General features: G+C 42.0%; 1 protein-coding gene across 1 annotated transcript in view; it reads right to left on the bottom strand.

Moving 5' to 3' along the window:
* Nucleotides 1-20,683, bottom strand: part of CREB5 (cAMP responsive element binding protein 5) — a 376,944-nt gene that overhangs the window by 302,660 nt on the left and 53,601 nt on the right. The window contains exon 4 of the mRNA XM_027574286.2: nt 15,184-15,305. Coding sequence (XP_027430087.1) covers nt 15,184-15,305 — 122 coding nt within the window. The remainder of the gene's footprint in view (nt 1-15,183; nt 15,306-20,683) is intronic.

Below are 20,683 nucleotides of genomic sequence, written 5' to 3'. Positions count from 1 at the left end.
GTAGGGCATTCACAGTGGACTGGGTGCCTTTGAAGTTTCAGGGTCAGCCGGCTGTCTGCAGCCACAGAACATGGAAGAATCTGGAGCTGAGACTGGAAGTCTAAATTAGAATATTCAAAGACCAGGATATAGTGGGTCCAGTCCAGATTTGTTCACGTATTTGTGAAGGCCAAGCACAGCTTGATGTTTTGCAAAGCTTCCACTGAACAGTTTTCAACAGTAAGTTAGCATGTATACTAAAACATACATGTATCACAAGGAAATAAAGATGGGAAGAGGCAATCTGAAGTAGCGGGAGGCATGTGAAACTTTCCAGCAGACAGTCCTATATATAAATACTGGATCTGTAACTTCCTAGCTTTGTGGCTTTCTGCAAAAGCTTTAATTTCTTATTATGTAAAATCAAGGTAAAAACATCTATCTCGCAGGATTTTTGTGATGATCAGGAAATAATATAAACAAAACTTATACCACCATGGGGCGCCTGGGTGGCTCAGTCAGTTAAGCATTCAACTCTTGATTTTGGCTCAGGTCATGATGGAGCCCTGCATGGGGCTCACGCTTAGTACGGAGTCTGCTTGTCCCTCTCCCTCTGTTTCTGCTCCCCTCACTCTCTCTCTCTCTTTCTCAATAAATAAATAAATAGATTGATAAATCTTAAAAAAAAAAAATCTTCTAGCACTGTGCCCAACAAACAGCAGGGACCCAATGAATGGTGGCGATTTTTACTATTACTAGTTTCTAATCATCACCTCCAATAATTTGGTGTTCTATTTCCCCACTATTTCTAAATTTGTATAAAATGGGATTTTCAACTTTCTCTATCTCTAAACTCTGTTTTCATAGAATCATGGAAACTCTGAGTTGGAAAGAAACTTAGGAGTCATATAACCCAACCTGGATGTAATCCTAAAGGATAAATTAACATCCTTTCCTAAAACATCTTCCTGGCGTACAAGCTCTCTCTGTGCACCAAAAAACAGCCCTTATTTATACGGTCAGAAACAGGATTCTGGAGGAGTACCGTGGACGCGCTTTGAAGAATGCCAAGTGAGATGCACAAATACATGACTTCTCCATAGAAAGTAAAAGAGATCCAGTCATTTGGTAAAAGCTATTGCTGTTTTAAAATCTATTAAGTACAGCAATTGATGCAGTAGAACGGATTATAAATAAACAATAAATCATGCAATTATGACTGAATTTTGGCAAGATAATAAAAAGAGCAGGGGTATAATCAGGAAATAATAGAAAAGATCTGCAAGGCACCCCAGCAATTAGTGATAAACAGAACTTGGCTCGGAGTTGGAGCCCCAATATGGCTCTCATTAAAGAGCCTTGGGACCTATTCCTGGGGCAGACCTCTGCTAGCTTGGTGAGAAGTGAGGTAACCAAAATGTCAGTGTGTGTGCGCATGCACACACGCACACACACACCCATATTCAGATAATCTTTTACTATAGTATTATAACCACCTGGGCTGAAATGACTACCTTATGCCAAGTGAAGACCAATCCATGGTCTTCCAAAACTCTAATTGAGATGTTTCCTGTTCTCAGCTTTTTGACTCCTTCCTTTGTAATACCATACACACACACACATACACACACACATGCATGCACGCACATGCACATGGGCGCGCGCGCACACACACACACAGGCACTGTGTGAAGGGTGCCTTCACTCATTTTTCCTTCCCCCTTTCCTTTCACCTTCTTTTATTAATGGTACCTCTTAAAGAGATAAATGCTCCCACACAAGTGATACCACTTAAACAGATAAATAGTCCACACTGGAGAGAGACAGCAAGCATGCGAGAAAACCCTGTCTTATTAGACTGGAAACAGACACACTATATTAATGCAAAAAATCAGCATATGGTTCTAATAGGCTTTCTTAAAATGATTTATCAGCTGTGATTAAGCCCTCAACCAGCATGTCTATCTTCATAAATAAAGCAAAAGTGCACCTTGCTCTCAAATGTATCTGCAGTATCTTATTACCCAGCCCTGTGCAGTGCACTCCATTTACAACATGGCTCTGGGGAGCCAAGAATTTGTGTGCAATCACAAAGTGTGTGCTCTAAAGAGACTGCCAAGATTTAGGACTCTTATCTCAGAGATAGTCTTACTAAAAATCCATTACAATGAAGGCTTATCCTCTCTCTCTGTGCCATGGAGCTCAGCACGGCTGAAATATGAACAGGTAATTAAAAGGATATGCCTGATTTTACAGTGAGCCCGGTGACACGGAATCACCAAACAGCTGTTGGGAAAGGCATCTGGCACTCGGTGCAGGTCACCTCTGCCAGGGGGCTGTAGCAAATGAGGACCACTTTAAAAATCAGAGTTGGTCTCTTTCTTCTCTTGTACGGAAAGGAAAGGCAAATACAAATATTAGTCATCTCGGTTCCGACCTCATTCTCCGGCTGGCTAATATGTCAAATGGTCTCAGCGGCAGACTTGAAAGAAAAAGTCTCCACAGACACCCTGGGCGGGGATGAGGAACTAAGTGCCGTGACTTCGAAACGGAGGAGGAGGAACTGGGTCAAAGCACGTGAGGGCCCTAAGTCAGAAACGGATGTTGGAAAACTGCACCGCGTCAACCATCTTACACTCACAGGGCATGGCTCTGTTGGAGTGGTATTTACTCTTTGATAAAAAGCCAGTAAGTCCAGGAGGATGAGCTGCATAAATCCCACAAAGCATCCAAGCAAAGTGTTTTAGTGGCTAAGTCCCTTTCAAGCCATTCCCCCCAGGCACACAAAGTGCCATTCACACCCTCCCTGCTCACACCGATCGGTACACAGAGATCACAGACACCTCTGCCCCCGGTTCTCTCTGAGCTTCCCAGGCACCACTGCTTGGCATGTCCATGTGCGGGGTGACTGAGGCACAAACGTGAGATCTCAATCCTCTTTACCACAACAAACTGCAGCCACGAGATTGAGGCAGGTCTGCTGTAGTGTCGTGAGACTGTGTCACACGGCAATAGACTTCAGGAGGGGCAAAATATAGAATCTCAGGAAAGAGAAGGATGTTTGGACAGTCCCATTGGTGTGGTAAGCAGATTGTTTTTCTGTAAAACGCACCAGCCCGTTGTATCAAGAGTGCGGCCCTGGGAGCCCGAGTCTGTGCCTGTAAGCACTCCATTAGAAGAAGAGCGCTAATGAGGTCAGAGCAGCTCCTCTCGCCTGCCATCACAGCCTGCACCCCTGGCCCTGGCCAGCTGTCTGGCAATATGCGCCTCTGCTTATAAGGGGGTCCAAGGGAGGGCGTGTGTGTGTGTGTGGATCTGTGCAAATCTGTCACCACGAATCGTCGATCAACTCTTACGGTCGCACTAGGTGGGCAAATCAGTGGCACCATCCTAACAATCGGAGGGCAGCAGGTAGCTCTACTTGGACGTTAAATGTCTGTAAAAGCTGGTGTTGGACCTTGTAGGCAATTCTAGCTACTGGTCAGAATAATGAGGCATTATTCACAAAGCCTGGGTTGCTCACTTTGTCTAAAACAAGCATGCATGTATGTGTGATTATGATACAAATGAAGACAAAAAAGTCTAGCAGAGATCTGGAACAAAAAACTATGCTCCCTACCCCATTGTGCAGGAAAGAGATGCTCCTTCAGGAAGCAATGTCACTGCTGCGGTGCTGTCTCTGTAGATGTGGAGTTTAAGTATCTGTCCTCAGGACCCTTTTATGACCACTTATTTTAATCAACATCAGAAAGAATGTTCAAGGTGAGATTAGATGCTCTAGTGACGTGTGCATCTAACACCACCTACCTAGAATGAGCTTTAATTTTAATTTTTAATTTTTTGTTCTCCAGATCTTTATATTCAAACTGTGTGTGTGTGTCTGTGTGTATAATTCCAAAGTTTTCAAAAGGCCCAGTTTAGCACTGAGAAAATGAAGTCATGCATGACTTTTAGAGAGTGATGGAACGGAGTCGGGATTTCTTGCCCCCGTCCTGAATTCATTACTTCTCCACCACCCACGCCTGGGCTGTTACGAATAGCACTGGAAATGTTGGGAGGCCATTTTCAGGTGGACCAGCAGCACATGGCCACCACACTACACAGCACACTTTGGCAGACCATACAACAATACTACATTCTAGAGCACCGCAGATGCCAGCCTTACCCTGGAAGGACAGGAAGCCTGGGCCCGCCGTGCCAACAAATCCAACAAAAGCCTCACGTTCGTAAATCCTCTGGGAAAGTTCCTAAGCTCTGTGCATCACAAATCTTAGCAGGAGAAGCCAGGCAGGGGATGGGTTCTCTGAGAGCAGCTTTGATTCACAGTGCCCGGTGCTGCATCATCTGTAGTCAATCAACCTGACATCCACATGGAACACGACTGCTTTTCTTCTTTGGGGATCTGACTGCTTACAGAGCCCAAATAAGCCCCCCACCTAAACATAAAGCCACAGAAAAGGCGGGGTTCAGACAGCACCGTGATCAACTTTCAAAGTTTTCATGTAACAGATAGTGTGCTCTGCACATCACTCAGATCCCAGGGACGGCTGTGCCTGCAGCCACACTAAATTCAAAATGTGAGGTTCACCCCCACTCCATGGAGAGAACTGGGGACACCCCCACAGTGACAGACAATGAAGGGAGAGCTTGCAGGTGGGACTATCCCTTCTTCTAGCTCCAACACTGTCAAATGAAACAGCTCACATTCGCCTTCAGGGCAAAGGTCAAAATATCACCGACATACGCAACAGTCTGATTTTGCCAATGCGAGTGCATCTTGTTAGAAGAATTCGTGCCCAGAGGAGATGCTAAGGGTAAAGTCTCCCAGCATTCCATTTCACTCTAGAGCCAAATGAGACAACTGGGCTCATCACACAGAAGAGTCACAGGTTCAAACAGGCTAAAAATAGCCTCTAATATCCCAGAAAGCAAAAAACAAAGTGAAGCCCGGCAATGTTCTGGAAGAGACGGTGCCTGATATCCCGTCATATTTGGGGTGCAAGGATCACCCAGCCAAAAATCAAGGAGCAAGCAGGTGACATTGTGCATGGCTACCGAAGAGAATGGCCTGGATTGCATCTCCAGTCCAACCAGCTGGTGAGCCCCTCCGGGTCATCAAAACAGCCAGTTCCCAAAAATGTAAGAACGTGGTACAAGTCATTTAAGAGGGGGAAAGAACCCCACTATTTCCTAGGCCTTTGGGCTTTGGTGATAGTTGGGTAAAGAACAAAGAAAATGTCCTTTAAGGGGTTTCTGAGGCTAAAATCAGTAATTGCACCACAGGCTTGAGTTGACAGCCAACATGCTGGAAATATGGACGGGAGGAATGCTCGGAATGCCACTTCCTGGCCTCAGCCTTATCAATATGGAAATAACTTAACAGCACACAAATGCTGAAGCAGGGTTCCCAGAATAAATCATTCCCATACCTGCTCTGGACCATACTTAACGTTCACCTGGATTTATGAGACAATGGAGGCAGCGACTCTTGCAACTATTATAATATTATTTTCCTATTCTCTTTTTACAATGTCAATTTTTTTTTTCTCACATCTCTGCGAGGGGCCCAGGTAGGTAATTCTTAGCTACAGATGTGCATGGAGTCTAACATTTGGGCCAATTTTCCAAATGTGAGCGCTGTTTTCTGCCTAGAATGGAAGCTTCATCTTTAAGTCATTTTGGTTTAATCCAGACCTGAAATCAGCTCTGTTTTCCTGCCTGCCTTTGGGAGCATTAATGCAGGGCCTCCCAGAGGACAGCATGAGCTTCCTCTGCAAATGCAGAGGCCCCCTGTGCCCAGGTACACACCCACCTCCCTGGGGCCTGTGTGGTGGGTGGCTGAGCCTGAACTACTAAGAGCTGGAAATGGATGCCTTCAGAGGAGAGCATCTATTGCCTGTTGTGATTCCACCAGGTTCCTGCCCTGAAATCCCAGCCAGGCTTGCCTGCCTCGGGACAGGTAAGGAATGATTTTTAACAAGCTAAGAACCCAACCCAACCCAACCCGGAATGGAAAAATCAGCATGTTGAGAAAGTCTCCTGCTGGGAAAAGCAGTCCTTTTCTGGACACTTAAAGACCCATAATCCCTTTAGCGAGGAGCCTCCCAGCCAAATAATTCAATTGGGCTAATGTTCAGCTACAGGAAGGCCGCCTGATGGGAAGACAGGCCAAACAAGTGGTCCTCACAGGCCAAGTCTGGGCTGATGGTAGTGCCTGGGGAGCTTTGGGACTCCACTGTGTTTTGGGCTATTTTGGGTGTCCTTTCATCATCCCTTCAGAGCTTCCCCATCCCTGCTTTTGTCCTTTTAGAAGCATTCCATGCACGGAATGTCATAGAATCAAGACTACGTTTGACAGCTCCCAACGCACTCCTTTCTACACCTCTGACATCCCACACCAACCCCTCTCCCTCTTAACAATGACGGTATCTGGAGGGACTTTGAACTTAACTACAAGTCAGAAGTAGAAGAGCTGCAAGAACAATTTTTTTGACTTGTAAACATTTTGGTTACTTTTTATGTATTAAAAAAATGCATTCAATGTTGCAAGACTTAATGCTAGGTATTTCATTAAAGTTAGATTAGCATTCCAAAACTTTCTTGGAATTCGCAGCAATAACCCAGGAGGAAGTGATGATAGTCTAGACTTGAGGGGACAGAAAGGGAAAATAAAGGGAAGGTAGGAAGTCTCTTTCCTTAGAAAGTTGCTGGGACCCAGCGAAGGGGGCAAAGGAGGGTGGGAAGGCAGAGCTGACTCCTGCGGTAGGTGAAACATGCCTCTGACTAGACTGGGCAGCGACTTGTCACGAGGAAGCTCTGAGCACAGTTTGGGGGCAGTTGGGAGTAGCAGAGGTGTATTAGATGAGAATGTGGATAGCAACTGGAGATTAGAGGCTAATAGTCAAGTCTGAAGAATAGAATATAGTTGAAGGAATCGTCCAGTGGAGCTGATTGTTATGTAGTCAGAATTTATGAGTTTTCTGAAGAGAAGATGTAAACAGAAACTACCCGGGAGTGGATAAAGCCAACAGATAAGGAGGCAGAGACAAAACAGGGACGTAGGAGAAAAGCCCTACCACTGGCCCTCCATAGTGAGGGCCTAGCAACACTGTCTCTCTTGATAGTTTATCCCTCTGCACTTCAGTGGGGAACATAGCACTGGTATAATCACCTGTAATTATTCCCTGTGAACTAAAGGGACCAAAATCAAATGATCATTAATAACATGTTCAAAATGTCATGCATGGGCCTGAATATACTTCATGAATATTTAAGTACTTAGATCATTGCTGTATCCTGTCACAAATGAACAGGAAATACTGGTGTAAGAAAATACTATTTTATTCCGCAATGTTCCCAACACAAGTAGCGGTTCTCAAAATCAATGCCCAGTTCTCTCTAGTACCCTTCCTGTTGTATCTTAAACAGGGTCTGAGCCTCCCAATCTCTCCCACTCTGTAGCTTCAAGTGGAAACATAAGTACCTCATATGAGACCACTCGTCACAGCACGGAACGAGTGCAAACCCTCCCTCATTCAAACTTTAGCCTCTGGAAGCCTTATGATTGGTTCTCCAAAAGGCATCAGGCAAAGACCTCTATCTTGCCAGGACACATGTCATGGGATAGCAGATATCAATAAGACCTATGACAAAAAAACTTAAACACTTAATACTGAACTCAGAACAATACAACCTGCCACTCACAGGCTGAGACATTTATCTGCGATTCCCACCAATGCCACAACCCCCTTTTAATTCTGATTAGAACACTAGTTGGAGGCAGAGCCATGAACTGCCAAATAATTTAGCTTTAGAGATTAGATCCTCAGCTTTAAAAGACAACATATTTTTTTCCTCAGTGTGAAAGTTAGGTTGTGAGGACTCATCCATTTGAATCCAAATTATCCAAACATACAAATTCTCCAAGGGAGAAGATGGCCAAACCCCTGGTACCCCTCTTGGTCAGTATTCCTCCAAACCACCTGCCTTCCTTCATCATCCACATCAAATATACTTGATCTAAAGTGCTCATTCTTTGCAAGGCAATAGACCATGCATTTTGCCACTTAGAGGATACCCTGACTTTCCACCAAAAAAAATTTTAAATAAAGCAAAAAACCCCCATGAGTTTTTTAGATTTACTATTAGAGAGAGAGAGAGAGAGAAGGTGACCAGGGGAGGGGCAGAGGGAGAGAGAGAGAATCCTCAAGCAAACTCGCCGCTGAGCAGGAAGCCTGATGCAGGGCTTGATCCCAAGACCATGAGATCATGACCTGAGCCAAAACCAAGAGCCAGCTGCTTATCCAACTGAGCCACCCAGGTGCCCCGCCCCCAAAAAACCCTATGAGTTTTTATTTCCCACTCCATTTTAAAATTGAGGCAGAGCCTCAGATCACATCTTGATTCACTGACATATGGCAGTGGATAGCAACTCTTCATAATCTCTGGTAAGACTGGACACATTAACCCTAAATTCCAGAAACTAAAACACATGCAATAGCTTCTGGTCTTTTCCACTGGTTTAGTCATTCCCATAAGTGGGATGCAAAGACCAAGCCAACTTCTCTTCCCAGTGTCAAAGTCCACTCAAGCTGAGGGCATAATGTAAACCTAGAAGGAGAAAGCTGGGGGAGAAAAAAAAAAAGCTTTACATTTGTCGCATCCTGAGATGGGAGGACAAAAATAATCCTTGTAAGATAAAGGTTAGGTTTTCCAGTCATTGGGATGGGGAAGAAATAGATTGTTATCTCTTCTAGCATTGCGAGTGGGTGTTTCCTTTCAGTCATGCTGATCAAAAACAAAACAAAACAAAACAAAACATGCAAAGATCAAAACCAGTTTATCGTTTCATCTCCCAGGATTTAGCAAACATGATGACATTTTCAAAAGCAGAATAAAATCAAGTTTTCAGGTTTCGGAGAGTCTTTTTCTCCAGACTTCTGCAAGAGGGAGGGACTGTTTTATGCAAATGTTGTAGAGGCCACACGCTAACAAGAGCAGCTGTTGCGAGTTTGCTCCACTCCCTATCTTTTGTATCTTTCCTTTCCCATTCAGCGGCCGGTCGCTCATGCCTTCCCCAGAGGACGGCCATGCCAGCTAGGGGCTGATGGAGCTAGACTGTGTATGAAGGCAGAGGGCCTGCCTCTCTGCACCTCTCTCCCCGAGTCACTGGTGGTGTCGAGTAACATGATTTCCAGGTACAGAGTTTAATCAGATTGAGCAGCCTACATTTCTGAGCTGAGACTGACCTGGCCATGCCCTGTTCCGTGACTCTTACAGAGCTGGGATCCAAGATCTTAAGATTGTAGCCTGTCCCTTGTTCCCATGTGTTCAACAGTCAGTACCCTCTGGGAATAGACTGCACTTTTCATCATTTGGGTAGGAATTCTAGAGCATGGAAATATCCTCATTTGCTATTGCTCCATCAGCATAACGAGTCAAATTTAGGTCCTATGGGAGAAGAACAACGCTCAGCACTTACACACCGTGCTTTTCATCCTCAGGGTCCTTAACCACGTTAGGCTGTAATGTTATATTTCTCTCAGCAAGACAAAGGAGTTCATTTCTCGTTCTCTCAACTGCCCTTCCTTTCTTACACACAGACACAGACACACACACACACACTCCCACACAATTGCTGTCATATGATGAAGCTATATCCCACTTCCTGGACAAGCATTATTCCATTTTTTAAAAAATCAAATGTAAAAGATCAATTCACCTTCCTCTTTCTTTGTCTCTTTTTAAAAATCTTTTTGTCTTTGTTTCTGTTTTTTTCCACTGACGTGGAACATGAAATCGGCATGCTGACTGCTGGTTATTGAAGTCCGCTGAGCATTACTACTAGCGTCCCCACACTTGACTTGATTCTTCATGCCTCAGGGTCTTCTGTGTCATCTCTGGCCACTGAGGAGAGTTGAATACTCTTGTCTTCGAGGTTCTGGAGGAGTCTGCCAAGTTCCATGCTCAGACCTCTTTCCAACTTCATCTCCATTCATTCCAGGCCCAGATGATTCCATCAAGTCTCATGTATTTAAACACCACCTATAGGCCAGTGACTCCCAAATTTGTATCTTCAGACGGGTCACCTCTTCCTGAATTACAGACCATTATATCCATATGCCCACTCAATATCTCCATGTAAGTAGAAAAACTGTCTCCACAGTTTTCCCCTCAAACCTGCTCCTCCCACAGGCAGCTCCAACCTTCTAGTTGCTTAGGCCAAATACCTGGTGCACTCTTGATTCCATCCTTTCTATTACTCCCCAGATCTAATTCATCAGTAAATCCTGTTGGTTCTATCTTCAAAAGAGACCCAGAATGTAACCACCATGTCCATCTCCACCTTGGACCAATCTGCCATCATCATCTATCCTAATTCTTCCATTAGCCTCTGGAACTGGTCTCTCTCTGCTACTGTCCCCCAACAATTTACTTTCAACTCAGCAGCCAAAGTGAACTTTCTAATATATTTACATCAGATTCTATCACTCCTCTGCTTGAAACTGTTTATGGTTCTCCATCTCACTCAGGGAAATCTGAAGGCTGCAGGCCTTCCGGACTCTGCCCTCCCGGGCCCACTCTTTAGCATTATTACAAACCCTCCTCTTTGTGATTCCTCTGACCCACACAGCATCCTCCAGCCCTAGGGCTTGGCACTTATTACTCTCTGCACTTGGAACACTCTTCTTCCTGACGTACACCTGCTCTGACCCAGAGCTCTGTTTTCTTCCTTCCAGTCTCTGCTGCATGTCCACTTACTACCAATGTCCTCCCTGACCACCCCTCCCCCCAGCACTGCCTCTGCCCCTTCCCTGCTAGACCATGCATCACCTTCTGACATGTTATATGTTTCATGGTTTTTACTTGCTTATTGTCTTGCCCACAAGAAGTAAGCTACCTAAAGGCAGGGTTTTGTTTTTAATGAGCTTTAGTCCACAATATATTCATCAATGCCTCAGACAATGCCTGGCACATGATGAGCACTCAAAAATATTTACTGAATGAATAAATGATGAACACAAGTTTCCCACCTGTTTCAGGACATGGACTAGTCTGACTTCTAAGCCGTAGGCAAACTGAGATTTGTGAGGCCTGCTAGTGATGGAAGGGAAAAACGTCTCTTATTAAACCACGAGCTTATATTTCTGTGGAAGATTGAGATATTAGGGCTTTTTCCATTATCATGACCTGCCTCTAGCCTGTCCTCATTCTATACATACATTGGGATATACTGAATAAAGAGCTTGTATTCCTACTTTTCAAGCAGCGGGTGAATAAATGAAGCAGGAGCTGGGGGTGTCAGCATTAGAGATAAGTCCACAGAACAGAATTTTCCCCAATGGACAGCCGAACGAGCTAAGTGAGGATCAATTCTCTATTTGCTCCTGAATAGAATTTTCCAGACCAAACTGCAGCTAGAAAGTTAAAGGTGGAGGGAAGGACCGGCCCAATTTTTCTGATATTTTTTTGTATAAAGTACTTAGACTCAGAGGAAAAGAAATTAGAAGAAAGTTGGAGATGTAGAATTAAAAAGAAATAATTATCCGAATGCAGAGCGAAAGGAGGGAAGGAAGAAGATAACATTCAATAATAATAAGGTATGCATTGAATAGAGAGCTTATATTCCTACTTTTCAAGTAGGGGATGAATAAAGGAAGCAGGAGCAGGGGGTGGCAGTGTGCCAGGGATATTGGTAGCTGGAGAAATGTGGTCAAAAGTTTGGAGAAAAGTATGCTGGTAGATTGGAGAGTATCTCCCACCTTTCATTTACCCACTTGTGGCTTCCAAAGAAATGCTAGGCAGAAGCCACCAACACAGCCCATCTGGCTGCTGGAGAAGTCATCGTGCATTAGGTCTCAAGAAGCTATGGCCACCCAAGGCTGGATTTGGCTGCTCTGGTTTAAAAGAGGCAAGGTAGGAGGTGCCTGGGTAGCTCAGTCGTTAAGCATCTGCCTTCGGTTCAGGCCATGATCCCGGGGTCCTGGGATGGAGCCACGCATCGGGGTCCCTGCTCCGCGGGAAGCCCGCTTCTCCCTCTCCCACCCTCCCGCTTGTGTTCCCTCTCTCGCTGTGTCTCTCTCTGTCAAATAAACAAATAAAATCTTTAAAAAAAAAAAAAAGAGGCAAGGGAAGAGGCTACCTCAACAGCCTGAATGCTGTCTAGCTTTTAGTGCGTGCAAGTAAAGTTGGAGTTTGAGAAGGTGATCTCCTGAGACGCCCAACCCAAAACCACGAGGGAAGCTGGCTATAGAATTCCCCACCCAAATACCCATCACAAAACTAGCACATGGCTAAAAGCAACATTCAGGCTAAAATTAACAACAACACAAGAAACAACATGTTGGCAAGGATGTGGAGAAAGGGGAACCCTCTTGCACAGTTGATGGGAATGCAAACTGGTGCAGCCACTCTGGAGAACAGTATGGAGGTTCCTAAAAAGTTAAAAATAGAACTACCCTACGATCCAGCAATTGCACTACTAGGTATTTACCCACAGGATACAAAAATACAGATTCGAAGGGGTACGTGTACCCTGATGTTTATAGCAGCATTATCAACAATAGCCAAACTATGGGGAGAGCCCAAGTGTCCATCAACTGATGAATGGATAAAGAAGATGTGGTGTGTGTGTGTGTGTGTGTGTGTGTGTGTATTTATATAAAATTTATATATTACATAAATATATTTTATATATCTTATGGAATATCACTCAGCCATCAAAAAGAATGACATTTTGCCATTAGCAACAACATGGATGGAACTAGAGTATTATGCTAAGTGAAATAAATCAGTCAGAGAGAGACAAATACAATACGATCTCACTCATATGTGGAATTTAAGAAAGAAAGGAGATGAATATATGGAAAGGGGGAAAAGAAAAAAGGGAGAGAGGGAAACAAACCGTAAGAGACTCTCAACGATGGAGAACAGGCTGAGGGTTGAGGGAGGGAGGTGGTTGGGGGATGGGCTAGATGGGGGATGGGTATTAAGGAGGGCACTTGTAATGAGCACTGGGTGTTGTAAGTTATAAATCACTGAATTCTACTTCAGAAACCAATATTACACTGTATATTAACTAAAATTTAAATTAAAAATATAAAAAACAAAAGCAAGATTCAAAGACACTTTTTAAAAATATTTTAAATATGTATTTAAAATATGTATTTCTACAACTGCAATTGTCCTTTTTCTCAAAGTTGCTTGCCTGATTATTTTAATTTATAAAGTTTATTTATACTTTTTCTCAACAAGGACTCAAAAGTAATTCAGAAAAAAATGTATAGCATAAAAATGTTTTTTAAATTAAAAAAATCAGGACCAGAGGAAATATAAACTAGAACTGAAAGTCTAGTCTGGAGGGAAGTAAAATATGTTCATCACAGTGTTCTAAAAAGTTCTCAAAGTTAAGCAGTAAACTTGGCTTTCTGTTAACCGAGCAGTCAAAGCGAAAAGAGAAACAGAACCAGTTACATGATTCTCCTGTCCACACAGAGAAAATATTTCAGTTCCTTAGGGGAAGCAAACGATTTCCTGGAATTCAGATCTGCAAGAATTTCCTCCCATGGGGCTTCATATAGGAGATCATGAGTACTACGTAAAGGAGAACATCTAAAACCACACCCCTACCATGGGGTTTCCTAAAGCTGTCCTTGGTAAATGTCTGTAGGAAAATCAAGGACACATACTTCAGTTAAAACCATTCTCTCAGAAATGAAGACAATATAAACCAATAGGAACTAGCATACACCTTTCTTACAGTTCAGTTTAATCTAAGAAGCCAACCTTGACTATCTTGAGGAATGAACGAACTTATAATCCTTCAGTTTTTTCACAGATGCCACATTTACCAGGAGAGCTAAATGTCGAACTCAAAACAGAGGAAATTTACTAGACGTTTTGGTTCTTCTTCGCCCTTGTAATTTTCATTTTTGAAAAAATACGTTTCTATTGCAGTGAAATATAGAATGTATGTGTTCTTCCTTTTTTTGGGGCGGGGGGTTAAATTTTTAAGTGCCCAGAACAATGCCTGGCAAATAAGTGCTAAAAAAGTATTCATTTTAAAAGTGGGGGGCGGAAAGCCTTTCATGTCACTTGAGGGGTGGGAAAGTGGTTGTGTAAATTAATTATACATAAATAAAATGAGCTGACTGCGATTTTATACCTCTCTTGTATCCACCAATTATGATGATTTTTCTGAAAGCAGCACAGACTCAGTGCAAGCCCTTGACTGTTTTAATGTGAGAATGTGACATGAAAAATCTGGTAGAGGGGGATTATTATAATTTCACGTAGAGGAGAATTCAAAGGTTTTGAAATATCAGAGCCTTTAAAATATCTTCTCCGATGGAACAGCTGGACCTTCAGAATCCATTACAACCTAGCCAGCCCTTCCTTTCAACCCACTTCCACATTTTAAGTCTCTGTTCATGGAATGTGTCTAATTTGTTGTTTGGTACATTGTGGGCATTCAATAATGCTCTATCGTAACAATGGAAAAAATGCTAAAGAGCTTCATTATCACATTTACTTGTGACTCCGTTTCCTTTCCTTAATCTTGTAAAGTGATTTTTAAAATGCAAGCATAACATTACAAGAAACTGAATATATTCTGGAGGCATGCATAAAGTGGATTTTCTACATTTGTAAGAACAAATAATCCACATGCATATTTAAACCATTTGTCTCAACAATAACAGATGTTCAATAATACAAATGGGAAGTAACTCAAACTGGTGGAGGTCTGCCGGGAAGATTATGGAAATCGGACAGTGAGAACCTGGGACAAAATCAGATGAAACCCCCTCTCCTACTGCTACAATTATTCTTTGACTCTTGTCTTCTGCATGCAACACCCATGTAAGGCTACCTACTAAATATTTAGCAAAGTAAAACAACTAGTTTTGAATACAGAGAGTCTGTGAGTTATCCAACTCAAGGTTCAAGAATCAGGTGTTTTGTTTTTGGGGGGTTTTTTTGCTTGAATTTCCTATTTCAGATGTCTGTTTCTACCACGATAGATTCTACCACAATCAGGGATTCATCCTTTAAAAAAAAAAAATTAGACAAATACTTGCAAATGGATAAAATGCTGTTTTAGGGTCACATCCACACAATCTGCAGTGCCAACAAAGTTCCCACACAGAAGATTCTCACAGGGGTTAGGGGAGGCACCTGCCAAGGAGTCCATTCAAGCAAACCTACCCGCTTGCTGCTCTCCTCCTCCTGAGCCTTCCTGAACTCATGCTCAAGGGAGCAGTCCAGCTCATTGAAGAGCCCCACTTCCTCACAGTTCTTCAGGAATCTCGTTGGGGTCGGAGTCTGATCTGAAAACAGAGACCGAGTGATCATACATGGGTTCTTTTCCTCAAAAGCCAGGGGTAAGCATGAGCTCAATTCACGAATCCCTTCCCCTTGCCTTGATTAAGATGCGAACTGGTCATCCATAATCTTCCACCCTTTTAAGTAAGATGACAATATGAAAGAAAATAAAACCACAAATTTCACAGGAGGAATACAATGTATAACAGGCTGCATATGTGAGGGTTTTCTAAACTTCCCCCATCAACTTTCTGGGGTCCCCATCACTTAAATACACATCGCAATGTGTGCAATGACTTTTTTTTTTTTCTAAACAGGAAAAAAGAATGATTTAGCTAAAATCAGGCCAAAAAAAATCTGCTGAGCCAACGTTAAGCTTGATTTCAGGGGGCTGGGAGGAAAAAAAAAAAAAAGGTTTTGTAAATGTTTATATCAAACAAAAAGAAACAAACAAGCACATTAATTCCTTTCTCTTAATGGAAAAGGAAAATACAGCAATTCTCTCTCTCATTTTGAGAGTCACAGAGGATGATGAAAGTTTCCAAGTCAAACACATTCAGCTTTCATCCATTAAAAATATAATTATTAATTTTATTTTCCTTTGCTATAGCCAAAGGAATGTTCTGAGAAAACTCTTTAAAAGGAATAGAATTTTTTTCATATTGTTGACTGTCTAGCAAGCATACTACTTAGGAAACTTGAGGATCTGAAGCCACTATTTGTGGCTTAATATTTATGTAGCCTTTGCAGTTTACACAATGGTTTCACACACATTCTCTATAATCTAGATCTCACAAAAGCCTAGAAGGTAAATAGGGTAGAATTATACTTTTGTAACCACTAAGGACAGTCATCTTCTCTGGTAAAGATGTCCTGGAGTTGACATGAATAAAACTGTACACTGTCCCTTTCTCGGAAACAGAAGATGGCCATGCTAATTATTTTGTAAATGAGGAAAATGAAAGTCCTGGGTGATTCAGAGTCTTGTTCAAGGTCTCCCAGGTAGATGTGATGACACCAGGATTATAACCAAGGCCCTGCTACCATTTCCAATATGCACATGTATTGTTCCCACCTAAGCCGACAACACACACACTGCTAGAATGATGATGGCACTTGTCTGTCTTGACCCACACTCAGTCCCTAAATCTCTTTCTGTTTAGTTCTCAAATGCCTCACCACCAAGCAACTGAAGAGTGCCCTCAAGTTGAAATGAATGTGCCATTTCTGCACACTCTTTATAAATTCCTGTATGACAAGAAACTAGAATCGTATTTACTTTCCTAATTCATACAGAGAGCAGTAAATCATCCATTGAGATTCAAAGAAATAGCTTAATATTCATGAAGCTGAAAACAGCTTGATATCCCCATATATTCAGCCCTTCTAGGGCAAGGTCTCCTGATGCCCTATGGCAAGGGGCTTTTCTACCTGTTAAGCACCCAGCTCGTTGACTTGGATTTCAAGGCAGCAAAAATCCCCTCCTGCATTCTTTCCCATTTTTAGCCCAACCTCCAAGATACTGAGCTCTCTTTCGAAGTATACAGAAAGCCTACCGCAGATGGTCATAAATGGACATTACAGATAAAAGCCATGCAAAAGTTGGGTTTGATTGAAAATGGTTTTATTAGCACATTAATTTATTAAGATTCACACATATACACCTATGTCCCGATACACATATAACACATATATGTATATATACACATACACGTATATAGTGTGTTAGATGCTTATAAAAGAAAAATTAGTATTTATGAGCATTTTGCAGCTTACAAACATTTTCACCTACACTGTCTAGAATCTAGATCTCACAAGATCCTACAAGGCAAGTAGGTGCACATTATTTTAGAAATGGAGAGGTAAGTACCTTGCATAAGGTCACAATTTGCAAACATTTTATCACTATTAAGTCCTCTTGTATGTTCAAACATAACCCCTTCTCAATCTAAATCCTGTGCTTTGCCCAGACTCTCCTCTGGGTCTGAAGGACTCTTACGTATGTAAAAGACAATGCTGACAACCCAGAAATCTAGACTTGAGAACTGTGTGATTTGGAGGAAATTACTTACATTCTCTGGACCTCATATTCCTCATCTTTCAAATAAAGTTCTAAAGTTACATGGTTCTGTGAATCCTAAAATCACCACCGTAATGGGTTCTCTTCAAAAGTCACTGTCAGTAGATCAAAGAAACATGACCATTTAAAGGACAGCTTAATGGCAACATCTGGAACAGCTGGCTAGACACTGGAAATTAGGCCAGAAGTAAAGGCCAGATAGACAGATAAAGAAGTTTCCTGAACAGAAGGTGTAAATAGACAAGACCTGACAGTGGAAATAAAGGTGTGTGTATGTGTGTGTGTACATATTCTTCCATTTATTGGGTGCTTATTGTCAGAGATAGTGCTAAGTGCTTTGTATGATGCGCCATCTCATTAATTTTTACACCAACATTTGGTAAAAAAAATCATTTCCCCCTTCTACTTATGAGGAAACTAAAACTCGCCCCAGGCCCTATTTAGAAACTGAGTCACATAATTATATCGGTAATTGAGAATCCTAACCATCCTTGGTTCTTTTAAAGTATCTTGGAATCACTAGATCCCTCCTATAATAGAACCATGTTACAATCCTACAGACCTTCTACTATCTCGCAGGCCATCTTGTGAATAAAAAAACCTGAGAAAACAACACGGGACGGAACTTAAGTATTAGATCATTCGTCATCAATAGGAATTTAGTTTGCCAGGTTTTAATTTTTCTTCTGTTCCTCTGTATTTCTCTATTGGAGATTTACAAGTTGAGGACCATGATTCCAGGTAGAGAGAACAGTCATCCTAGCAGGATCCATATGACTCCTGAACTCTGAGATGAGTTCATGAGATGGGCCATCAAACTGAATTCAGACAGGCATTTGGAGGCCAAGCCCCAAGAAAGTTGAGAAATGTCTTCTGTCTTCCCTCAGCAAAATTATCCCTGGATTCCAGCATGCGCACATATACACACATACATCAGCAAAGGAGGTGGAAGGAACATGGCATAGGGATAGTACAGGCAACTTCCACCACCATGAGCCTCTGTGCAGCAACAGGGAAACAAAAGGTATGAAGCAAGGGGAGCCATGGGCCCTAAAGAGAGTTGGTTCCCTCCTATCTCTAGAGCAGAAGACCCAGATGGAGGAGGTCACAGCGTAGTTATGAAAGGTGACTTTCTTTGCTGTGTGATATAATGAGGGAAAAGCAAAACCGATATCTATATCCACATTTGGAAGAGATAAGGCATGCTGTTCCTAATTTTTAATTCATTTTCTTCTTGTGAATGAGCTATTCTTTCCAGTTACAACAGGAACCAGAAAATGGAGCTTAACTTTTATTTTAACATTTATAGAATTAATACAAGGTCTCTAGCTGTCTTTGATCCCACATGGTACCAGTTCCAAGTAAGCCAGGAAATGTGCAAATCTTCAAAAAGGGGACAGCTAAATCTATCAGCAGCTTAAATAAAAGAGTCAGTTTCTCAGCCACACGAATGCTTTGTCAAGTAAGTATTCCAGCTGAAATTAGATCTGAAGTAGGTGAGTAATATCCATGGCCATAAATTAAAGTTCTGATAAACCACACCTTCTTTAGAACCAAGGGCATGCACCAGCTACGGCAGCAGCAATTTCTATGTCATGAGTAACAGTGGCTGGTGCTCCGTTGGTAGATAATATCTAAGGTGTGTTCAGGAGTAACAGGCCACACTCGAAGGACTTCCAGGAGCTGGCTCCAGTGGGAACTCAGAGCCGACATGCTCACTGGAGGACTTCTGCTCACCTTTCTTTCAGTGTTTCCACTTGAGTGAGACCATCTGAATGCGAGAAAGAAATAACCCCAAATCTCAAACTAAACTCAAAGTTAATAACTTTTGAGTTTGGGCTTTACTTGAGTTGAAAGTACTTTGTTGTTATGACCTTTGCAAATCTGAATTGTTCCTGCATAAACGCCCACAGGCTGCTTTCTCCCAGGGACTTTGCAAGAGCACAACAGCTTCTCAGGACACCCAAACAGCTGGGACCCGTGCAAGTACGGCATCCTAGCCACTTTTACCTGTCTGTATTATATGTCCTTAGGATTTCTTTAACACTTGGACAAGACTGGCACCAAAAGGGATTAAAAAAAAAATCCCTTGTAAAATTTGTCATATTTCAATATCTGGCTCCCTTCCTGGAATGGTGAGTCTGTGCCTTGAAAAAAGGAGTACCTTTTCATGGAATTGCTGCTTCTGTAAACAGCTAGGTAGACGATTCTTGCCATGCAGAGACCCTACTTGTATATCTACCTGAGAGTGCCACAAGCTTGACATTATGGTTTAGAATTTCACCCCTCAGCTATGTGACCAGAAATCCTGCACCCCACTACATCTGGGAAGGACCACAAGTATATGGCTACAACTGTTAGAGGAAAAAAAAGAAACTCACTACAGTCCATAGTCTGCCTAGCATCAAATGCTTCAGCCCCAGCAAGTATGATTATTCCAAAGTCTAAATGACAAGCACAAAGCTAAAGCCTGAAACCTGATTCTTCTTTTAAAAAGTGTTTAGTCTGCTCTACATTTAATAATAGGTTGCTACCTTATTCGGTTTCAGAGCTGCATTTGAGCTACATGTTTGTCTATGTTTCATTTTCCTCGATGATAAAAAGGCAAGGCGACAAGTCATCAATTAAAAAAAAAAAGTAAAAGCAGAGTTCCCATAATATACCAGAGAAGAAGAATGCAACTCCCGAAGTAAAATCTTCTTTCCAGTTGGTCTAATGTTCTCAATGGTATCACTAAAGGAATAGGAGAAGTAATTTTACATCATTTTGTATTAAATTGACAGTGACTGGGAATACTATAAAAGCCCCACTAATTCATACCAGTTATAAGAAAGATCAGTTTGAATTGGTGACCATTCTAATTATAGGGTACTTTTTTAAAGGTAATGCATGTTTATTATTTGCATGACTCAGATTCGGCCAACAAAATGCAACTTAATGGAATCCCTCAAGAATGCTGCTCAAATCAATAGAGAAAAGTATTGGGATTAGCATATCTATTTTAGTAAGAGTTGGGGTTCTCAGAAAAGACATTTTTCTCAGACATTTTAATATTCTTTTTATAGTTACATTTATCCTGTGAATTTTGCAGCAAATGCTTTCTTGAAAATACTCTTACTTAGTTCCTATCCCTGTGTGAATTTTAATACAGTCTTAATCAGGAGAGTCTACATTAAGTGAATTTTAAAATATACAATCCTTTATAAGAGCCACAATCAGTAACAACTGACAGAATTCCATGGAATTTTAGACAGGCTCCTTTACAATAAATGTGCCTTTTATTGAATGTGAATACACAAAGGA

This window comes from Zalophus californianus, chromosome 12 (assembly GCF_009762305.2).
Source record: "Zalophus californianus isolate mZalCal1 chromosome 12, mZalCal1.pri.v2, whole genome shotgun sequence".
Lineage (NCBI taxonomy): Eukaryota > Metazoa > Chordata > Mammalia > Carnivora > Otariidae > Zalophus > Zalophus californianus.
Note: the sequence above shows the minus strand (reverse complement) of the source record. Positions and strands in the feature narration are given on the sequence as shown.